We start from the raw sequence: 10274 nt of genomic DNA on the forward strand, positions 1-10274 counted from the left end.
ACGTCACTTAACTCCCCCTAGTAACCATCGTCGGCGTCTCGGAAGGGAGGAAGATGGTGAGAAGTTAATTAGCCTTTAGTCCTATCTTTGTGTATTTTGTATTTAACTGAGATTTTAGAAACTTTGGAAATACGCATAATTTATTCGGCGTTTGCAGCGTGAAGTCTTGATAATTAACGTTAGCTGCAGTAGCGGGCTTTCTCTGTAGGAGTGAAGCCTGGTGGATCAGCGGCGCTAAGTCTCAGTTATTTGCCTTCCTCTGTCTCGTTATTTCCCGAATAATTCAAATGTAAAGATTGTAACTCATTTAAGAAATGATTATGATATTGTAGCCACCGATGTTAAATGGATAGTTGAACAAAATGTGTCATCATTTAATCATCTTTCACTTTCACTGCATTTTTTATATAATGAGTGAATTGCGACTGAGTCATTCTGTCTTTAATCTCTTTAAAGTCTCTTTTAATCTCTCTAAAATCTTCAAATGTCTTTGTCTTTTTCATACTTTGTTAGATAAGGCTCTTAGCTGAGAGAAGTCGTTTTTTTAGAACTATCTTTTTTCTCACAAATGTCCTTATATAGGCCTAGTGTCATTGTTGTCTTGTTTAAAATCGGGTTATTGAGCATATTATGTTTATTCCAGGGTTTGTTGTCAATCCTTAGAAAACTAAAGAGTGCCCCAGACCAGGAGATACGCATTTTGCTCCTTGGATTAGACAATGGTGGAAAGACGACACTTCTCAAACAGCTAGCCTCTGAGGATATTAGTCACATCACACCAACACAGGTAACACACAATCTCCCTTTTACAGGAAATACAAATTGCCTTGTAAAAAAAAAAAGCTAGTTTCTTCCATTTTCATAGAATAAGCTCTTAAAGGGATAGTTCACTCAAAAATTAAAAAAATTGTTACCATTTACTAACCTTCATGTTGTTCCAAACCTGTATGAGTTTCTTTCTTCTGTTGAACACACAAATTAAGATATTTTAAAGAATATCGGTAACCAGACAGTTGACAGCACCCATTGACATCATTGTAGGAAAAAAAGAATACTATGGAAGTCAATGGGTGGCGTCAACTGTCTGGTGAGTAAGTAATGGCAAATTTTTCATTTTTGGGTGAACTATCCTCTGGGTGAACTAAAAAGGGGTTTTCTTGCTTTAGCACAATACAGCATTGTTCAGTTAGTTTTAATTCTTCTGTCCTTGCCAGGGCTTTAACATTAAGAGCGTGCAGTCTCAGGGCTTCAAACTGAATGTCTGGGACATTGGAGGCCAGAGGAAGATTAGACCATACTGGAGAAACTACTTTGAAAATACTGACATGCTTGTGAGTGTTTCTTATTAAGAGATATGTTTATGCATAGCATAGCATTCATTATCATATATCACTACCATTCAAAAGTTCTAAGTCTCTAATGCTCACCAAAAATATAGTTAAAAAAATACTAACATTGTGAAATATTCTAGTAAATATTTCTAGTTTGCTATTTGAATATATTTTAAATGTGATGGCAAAGCTTAATTTGCAGCAAACAGTTACCAATTATTATTATCATAAATTTTGAAAAGTTGTGCTGCTTAATATTTTTTGAAAACAGTCTATTTTTCAGAATACTTTGATAAACAACATTTACTGTCACTTTTTATATATTTAATTCATCCTTGCTGAATAAAAGTTTTTTTTTTTTTATCTTACTGACGTCAAACTTTTGAACAGTTGTATATATATTTCTTACGTATTTTGATATTTTCTCATATTTGTTTATGTGATGATTTTGACGTTGTGTTTTTGCATTTTAGATTTATGTCATAGACAGTGCAGACAGGAAGAGATTTGAGGAAACGGGACAGGTATAAAAAGATCTATCATTATAGCAAATCTGTTCATTATTACTTGTCTTGTTTGTGTGTAGATGAGAGATTATGAACCTTCCAAGGTCTCTGCAGGATATTTCTCACACTATGTGGCTTCACACTTGGTCAGGTCTATGTCTAGCAACATTTTCCTACTTAATACAGTTCACTGAAATGCTTTTATTTTATTGGAAGTGAAACTTTCTTGATATGCATTTGTTCAAGCAAATCCATGCTGAAAGTATTTGAATGAGCTATTGGATTACTATTTGAATTGTTTATGTGGTGTGCAGGAGTTGTCTGAGCTGCTCGATGAGGAGAAACTTAGTGGCGTACCTGTTTTAATCTTTGCCAATAAACAAGACCTGCTGACCGCTGCTCCAGCCTCTGAGATCGCAGAGGGACTGAACCTGCACACCATTCGGGACCGTATTTGGCAAATTCAGTCCTGCTCTGCACTTACGGGAGAGGGAGTCCAGGTGAGTCATTGCTTTTACATTAGCCTTGTTTTATTTTTCCAATCAGTGGTTTAGACCTTCCCATCAGCGGCTGGTTTTTGGCTAAAGTGCTCCTTTCTTTCAGGATGGCATGAACTGGGTCTGCAAGAACATTACTGCAAAGAAGAAGTAGTGAGCCTAGTACTTTTTGTAAAGGGAATGTGAAAATCAAACTTCGTGGACTGTGTGGATTTTCTACCAGCTCATCCAGGTTAAAGGGATATGAGGAGGCTTTTCTGACCCCTCTGAATCATTCCTCAGCCATCAACTCTGTCTCACCTGCAGTTACTCTGTCAACACTGTGCAACAGCATGATACTCTGAATTAATTTGATTTATAATGTACAATCAACCACTGAATTGAGTGTAATAAGTGTGTGTTTTTTTGTATTATTATTATTCATTAGAATGTTGTCTGTTTGATCTTGGAATCTATTTTAATATCTTCTATGATTTATTCATTTTAGATGCTTTATTCTATGCTAGACTTTAAAAAAAACATTGCATAAAACTTTTTTTTTTTTTCTTAGCCTGTGTTATTTTACTGGCTCGAACCATTGAATAAATATTTTATTGTGGGATGAGCACCCGGCTAAATCACAATGGATACAACCAGCAGGGTTGCTACACAGGTGTGCTTGCTTAAGCACCTGGCTGTGGCAGTGAGGAGGTTTTTTCTATTTATGACTTGATATCGAGACAATATTCTAATTCACATAATGCCTTCTGTAAAAGTCAGAAGCCTCAAGCAAGCACCAGACCAGCAGCGCAGATGCTCTTGTCACAAACAATTTTCTTTTCTTTTTCAAAACAGAATACATTCAAATTTATGAAAAGAAATATTTAGGAAATGTCTACAAAATGAAAATTAAATGACATTTCCCCTTTCTCTTGGTTTCAATGCTTAAGCTTCAAATATACAGTAATATTTTGTGTATGTCTGTAAAATGTTAGCCAGTGCACATTTAGGCTAATGGTGAAAGTCAGCAGTTGTTTTTTTACCGTCTTACAACCAGAGATTAATCTGCACCTAGACTAAATATTTTCCAATTTTAAAACTTGTTTTTGCCTTTCTACTGTATAGGTAGCCAAGTTTTATTGAAAGCCCATTTTGCCAGCTAAGTAGGCTAGCTTACTCCTTTAAGTCGTGTGACAGAAGCTGTACATTCCCATTTAACATTAATAAGTCAAAACTACAATTCGTGCCCCGTCATTACAGCACAATTAAATCAATCCGCCTTAAATGCATTTTAGTCCATTAAAGTTGAGAATCTATTCTAAACGTATCCACTTTATTTTCAAGGTAAGAGCTGGCGCGGCCATTTGTAACTTGAATGTGCGAGACAAAAGTCTTCCGGTGTCCGTCACTTAAATCGCTTTCAGTACAAAAACAGTCCGTTATGCTGCTTGATATTGCAAATAGTAGGTAGCTGCTGTCATTTTATTGTAGGAAAATGTATTATTATAATCATAAACGCACTGGATTGTCTCGCAAATTTTTATCGGCTATTTTGTTTTTCTTGTAGTTATTTTCCTATAGCAGCTGATTTACCGGTAGTCTCGCACGAAAATAGTGTTGCTAAAAAAGGTGGATATGTGAACTGCATTTACATATAAACTCTGACAAATGAAGATCTATCTATCTATCTATCTATCTATCTATCTATCTATCTATCTATCTATCTATCTATCCATCCATCCATCCATCCATCCATCCATCCATCCATCCATCCATCCATCCATCCATCCATCCATCCATCCATCCATCCATCCATCCATCCATCCATCCATCCATCCATCCATCCATCCATCCATCTCTATGGAGAGAGGAGAGGCAGATGTGGGCAGGTGACCTTGTGTTCCATGGGGCTCTCATCCCCCCTAATGTCAGGGCTAATGTCACACCTCCGTCAAACCCTATGTTGCCATGGCAACTGCTTTATGGTCATGTCAGAACTGTTAAATGCATAGATACCTGCTGTTTCATCAACGAGTAAAGGCACTCGGTTCATGCTTTTCTCTGGAGCTGGCAGTGCACTTACAATTACCTCACAGCTATTGATGCTTTATTATAAGCTCAATTGATTGACAGACAAAGCACTCAGAGATGTTGTGGGTTCACAAAAGAACTCATTCCTCAGAGTATACATTCACTCAACTCCTTGCTTTGCCCAGTCTTCAGTCCAAGCACTTAGCAAACACTGCACTCTTAAAACAGAGACACAGGGTGGGTTTTCGTGCACCGGGACTGTCAGCACCTTGATTTGCAAATCAGTGAGCAACAGATATTTGCTGTTTCTGAGTTTGTCCTCTGAATGACACCGAACCGGAACTCTCCGCAGAAGCCACCTGTGCTGTGAAGGATGTGGTGATGAGGTGCGTCAGCTGCCAGTGAGACCGACCACTGCTTCTGAGTCCAAATAAAGATAAAACAAGACTAGATGTTGATAAGGAATCACAAACAGGAGAATTCTGTCATAATTATCAAACCTGTATGCTAAAAATAATGTTTTAGATGTTTTTGTCCATATACAATGAAACTTCCAAAACAACACGGGACCCCACTGACCTTCATTTTTAGGACACAATTATGTTTAAAAGGCAATTATAGGCCAATATATATACACATTACAAAGAACAAAATATATCGAGAACAAAATATGAACTGAGCTGGATAACTTTGCAACATCAACACTATTACTGAACTGAATTGAATAAACATTTAACTGACTTTAAATAAATAATGACATTGTTGCCTTCTGTTGAACTACTTATAGCTGAATCAAACTTGTTTCATAATTAATGAACATTGCAACATTGAGTTATTGAACTGAATTGATACGACAGTGAACTGAGCTGAATAATGACATTATCTTCTGTAGAGCTGAACTCGAGCTTGTTTCGAAATGTATTTAATAATTTCGTAATTAATTTTACATCACTGTCATTTTCATGCTTATTAAAGTCTGCTTTGAAACAATCTGTATTTTTTAAATGTATTTTGTGTTTCACAGAAGAAAGAATGTTTTACTGATTTAGAATGACATAATAACAGAAATCTTTGAGTGTAGTATACTTTTTAAGTCACCATTAAATCAAAATTGATAATTCATATTTTTTTTATGGAATGTTGTTCATTATTAATAATTTATCTGTTGCATATCTTTAGTTTTTATTTATATTCACGTGCCCTCAATCTTTTATCAAAAACATGAACTCACCCTCGCTCTGGCCTACATCTCTCTGATCATGGCTGAGCTTAAGTCCAATTTTTTATGCCCTTCCCTCGCTAACTTCCCTCCGTCCCCTTCACTCAGATGTACATCACTGCTAACATTGCACGAATACCCACTACTGGAACCCTTGAAATGTGCCCTAAGCCCTTGATCACTTGGAATCCGCAATGAAGCTAATTTATTATGTACATTTTTTTACACACCATTCTATAGGCCTGTCTATATGCTTGGGCTGTTGATAACGATACAATAAACTTATAACTAAGTATTGTGCAGTTAAATGTCAAAATAATTCCAAATCCATACACTAGGTGTTGATAAATTAAGTGTGATCTGCTGTAATATCACAATCGCGTTGCAGTGTGGTCTATGGATCTGCCTGAAGTGCATATTGAGAAGACTTGCTCCCTCTGTCAAAATCGAGGGTCCGAGGGTCTGTCCAAATAAGCTTCCCTTGCCCACTTAACGAAGTTGAACAGACTTCAAAATGGCGGCGGAGATTGCCCAATAGACAAAATTCCCACCCTCTTTTTTTTCTCTTTCAAGAAACCGTTTTACTCAGATATATGTCACAATAGGGTAGAAAAGATGACACCATCCAAAATTGCATACTCTCTTGAGTAGGGACTTATTTTGAAGAAGTAATTATGAGGTTAATTCAGGTAATTCAGTATGAAGGTAATTCAGACGTACTACATTTGCCATGTTGTCATTATCATGCCCAATCAGTGTCAGTTGCCTCGCATCACTGGCATTCACAAATCCTCTCCTGTGGCCTTATGGGATAGTAAAGTGTCCATCGAATGCACACTTCAGAATCTCACCGGAAGTAGTAGGTCATCCGGGTATTTTTTTGTCTACTCTTTTAGTAGCCTACTGTGAATTCGGACACACTTCTTTTGTCCCATACTAAGGGAAGTATACAATTTCGGATGGAGCCTATTAAAATTTCGGTTCCATGCCAATTTTAAGTCTCTTAAAAAAGAAATCCAAAAAAAAAAAACCATCATCAGTTTGTATTTAATGAATCCTACGGAAAGCATCCAATGACGTTGCAATGACTACCTTTTGTCTTTTTGATGACATTTCCCATTTCCTTTTCAGCCTGTGTTGTCTTTTCTTGTAATCATCCTTGCCTGATGATTAATAACCATGTACAGTATGTGTAGCGATTTGTAATTTTTACAGTAAAAGTTGCAAAATGAACATTGCAACACACAGATAGCTGTAATAGTAAGGAGAACGGGAAGAGAGAGCTGTGCCTCAACTCCCAGTGTAACCATGTCTAATGAGATGATGACATCTTTCATTTACAGAACATAATCACATTAACTGTTTCAGTTTGAATGGCTTAATATTTCCCATGTGTCATCATTTTTCCATATGAAGCTCAAGAGCAAGTTTGCTCATGTCCGTTTGTGTAAGAGAGAGGGTGAGGAATGGAGATGTAGTGTGTTTGTGAGCATCAACTCATCACTATACATCACTTCATTGGTGTGTATTTGCCTGTTCACTGGGGTGTGGTCTGATGCTATTGACAGCTGTGTGTGTTACCATGGCAACCGTGTGTGTGTGTGTGTGTGTGTGTGTGTGTACATGCCTCAGTGTAGGGGCCTCGCTGAAGGTGTGTTTTAATGCTGTTGCTCCGCCGGGAGCCTGTCAGCTGTTGTGCAGCTGCCGGTGCATTAGCAGGCCCGAAGCCCTGCGCATTTATCCATCTTCTCTATGACACATCACACTTCTAATTCCAAAGCCTAATCAAAGACATCCACACACAGTGCAGGGCTTGTCAGGCCAGCAAATGCTACAGAGATCTTCTGGTTTCATATTCCTGTAATGAGTAACTGGAGACGAGAGGGAAATCTGCTGCTCTGGCTGCCCTCTTTGTTACCCGAGTATCTCCAAATTATTAACACTGGAGCCTGGGAATTCAGCCTTCAAACAGACACGCAGTGTTTCCTGTAAGCCTTACTGCTACGCCTATAGTTCAATGTTTTATTTAACCAGGGCTTTTAAATCTTTGGTATTAACAAAATACACAGATAGGAACAGCAGATTCTTAAAGGGACAGTTCGCCACTAAAAAAAGAAAAGAAAAAGAAAATTCCTTCAGCATTTACTCACCCTCTTGTCATTCCAAACCTGTATGGTGTTTCTCGGAGCACAAATGATTTCTAAAGGATCATGTGACATGCAAATCTTACCCTAAACATTTGAACAGCAGTGTACGAGAAAGAGCTGCCACAAAGGGGAAGATTATCAGTGAATAATGATCATTTTAAACTGTTCCTCACACAAAACTATGACGTATTGTATCATTTGTCATCTGATGTTTTTTTTGGTTTTGTTTAGTTTGACAGCCTGGTCACTATGAACTCTAAGTGTATGGAAATGATCGGTGTGAAGATCAGTGTTGCCAAGTCTATGATTTTCCCGCTTCTTTTTAAGTTAAGTTGTTGCCGTGGGTTGATCTCTGAAGTACCCAGAGGCCTCTGCAGCTCGCCTGCCTCTTTTGCTCCAGGACTGGCCTCACAGGCTCTAAGAGGGATTTTGGATTATCCATCCTGGCTTTAGGGATTGGAGCTGCAATGTGCTGGATAGCAGAAATCTTAATTCTGCATGGTAAATAGATTATTGAGCATGTGAGGCACTGACAGACATTCCAAATTAGATGTTGACTCCTCTCTTCCCTATCGTCTCCTCTTTCAGTGTTCCCTTTTTCTGAAAATCGTTTAAAAACGTTCTGCCTCTCTGTCTTTCCTGCTCACTCGTATCAGCGTAAAGCAATATGAGAATGAGAAGCAGCAAAAACAATGGCCCTACATACATCTGGTATTAACATCTGTCTCAGATTTACAGCCGAAGTGGTCAGCACTAAATACAGGTGGGTCCACAAAGTCTTGTGATCCATTTGACGTATTACATTTGTAGGGTAAACTCTAATCCTTCTTGATGCATCCAGTATGGCAGCAAAGGCCCAAATACTCACCTTTTGTTTTATGGAAAATAACCATCTGATCAAAAGAAAAAAGAAAAAGCACATACCATTTGGCAGCACTGAAAAGTCAGCAGCTTCGGCCTGCTCTGTTTCAGGCAGATCCCCCTAAGGTTTCTGGGAATTTGTTTTGTTTTTTGAGAAAGGGCTATGTATCATTTCTGTTGTTCTCCTCTACTCTCATAGCCTGTTCACACACCAAGATAAATGTAATTTTGGTGCAATGAATGGCTTTTTCGACACGAACATTCACACGTTGTCAATGTTACATTTATTTTTATTAACAGAGAGGTGTTCTAATCTCTTTTCCATCACACTGCAAAGAAAACTGTTATATAAAATGACGACTTGGTGGTGCTCGCGAACAGACTAGCGTCTATTTTACACTGCAAAGGTGGTTTCTGTTGCTACATGAAAACATCTTAAATGTCTGTGTATTTGACAAATATTGCAGCTAATCCACTTCATCTGTGATAAAGTATGCAAACAGTGCAAGTAACACTACGGGAAGGAGAAAGTGTCCATTTTCAACCCCTCCCCTGCCTGCAATCGGCAAATCTTGTCAATCGGTTAAATCCAGCCACAGTTGAAGTCAATCACACATACTATTTTTCTAAGCAACAGTGAAAAGCACCATATGACCAAAAGCATGAATCGAATGTTTGGACAGTTTTCTTCGCAGTGCGATGGAAAAGATAATAACTCCCCTGTAAAAATTAACATAAACCGAGAGCACTAGTTCAAATAAAAATGTTTGAATCCGGAACAGACAAATCATGCAAAAATTAGATGGATTTTTCCCGCTGAACATTTGTGTTAGTGTGAAAAGGCCTTCAGTCTGCAAAACACGTGTCCATTCTCAAACTACATTAAACACGGAGCAATACAAATCTGAAAAGTGCTAACGTGATCCCCACCAGCAAAGCCATCATCGTGGGACATCGTTCCCAATAATAACAGGGCAGGTTTTAATAATTGATGGAAAAGGAAGAGTAAGCAAATGTGACTGTTGCAGAAAAACAAGAGGCTTTAGACTACAGCTGGTCTGTGCTGGGCTCAAAAGGTACAGAAGACCTTGAAGCCTTTGTACAAACATGTCCACACTCTAACATTTTCACACCAACTCCTTTACATGAAAAATGCCCATGTTTGCAGTGCTTTTTATTTTCCTTTTCACGTCAGGCCTCACATACATCCGTATGTGATCACATGTACAGAGGAGCTAAGCCGGGCAGCCTCTGTTGTGTTTTGCAATCGATCCTTCCGGCAGGCTTCAGTCCTCCCACGGGCTGCAATGAGCCAGCATGAGCAGCCAGCGTGATTAGCATCATGGGACGGCAGAGCTCAGAAAAACAAACCCATTGTAGAGCTCTCGGAGCATATGGCGTATCCACCCACAGCAAGCAGGGGGAAAAAAGAGGGTAGAGTCTAGTCGGATTTCTAATTGGTCACAAAATGTTGACTGTGTTGGTTTGAGAGCACATGAATCTATGGGGTTTGTGGGAGGAGAGGGGCTGGAACGTTACACTTTATAAATAAATGATGAGCTGTTCTTCAAGCCTGATTACTTCCCCCATCCCCTTTCTACCTCAGCCGGCCCTGCGCCCCCATCCCACCATGCCTTAATGGAAAAATGTGACTGATGCCCCCATTGACCCATGAGGAAGAGCTGGAAAGTCTGGCATCAGTC

At 38.7% G+C, this 10274-nt stretch overlaps 1 protein-coding gene across 1 annotated transcript; it reads left to right on the forward strand.

The window, feature by feature from the left end:
- The first annotated feature begins 561 nt into the window (after positions 1 to 561).
- arl3a (ADP ribosylation factor like GTPase 3a) lies at positions 562 to 2856 on the forward strand. Its single transcript, XM_056269061.1, has 5 exons — positions 562 to 787; positions 1215 to 1331; positions 1805 to 1855; positions 2152 to 2337; positions 2441 to 2856. The coding sequence occupies exons 1-5, from the start codon at positions 569 to 571 to the stop codon at positions 2486 to 2488; spliced, it is 621 nt and encodes a 206-aa protein (XP_056125036.1). The 5' UTR covers positions 562 to 568; the 3' UTR covers positions 2489 to 2856.
- Positions 2857 to 10274: the final 7418 nt, after the last annotated feature.

Source organism: Rhinichthys klamathensis, unplaced genomic scaffold, assembly GCF_029890125.1.
Source record: "Rhinichthys klamathensis goyatoka isolate OS25496 unplaced genomic scaffold, OSU_Roscu_1.1 h1tg000280l_1, whole genome shotgun sequence".
NCBI lineage: Eukaryota > Metazoa > Chordata > Actinopteri > Cypriniformes > Leuciscidae > Rhinichthys > Rhinichthys klamathensis.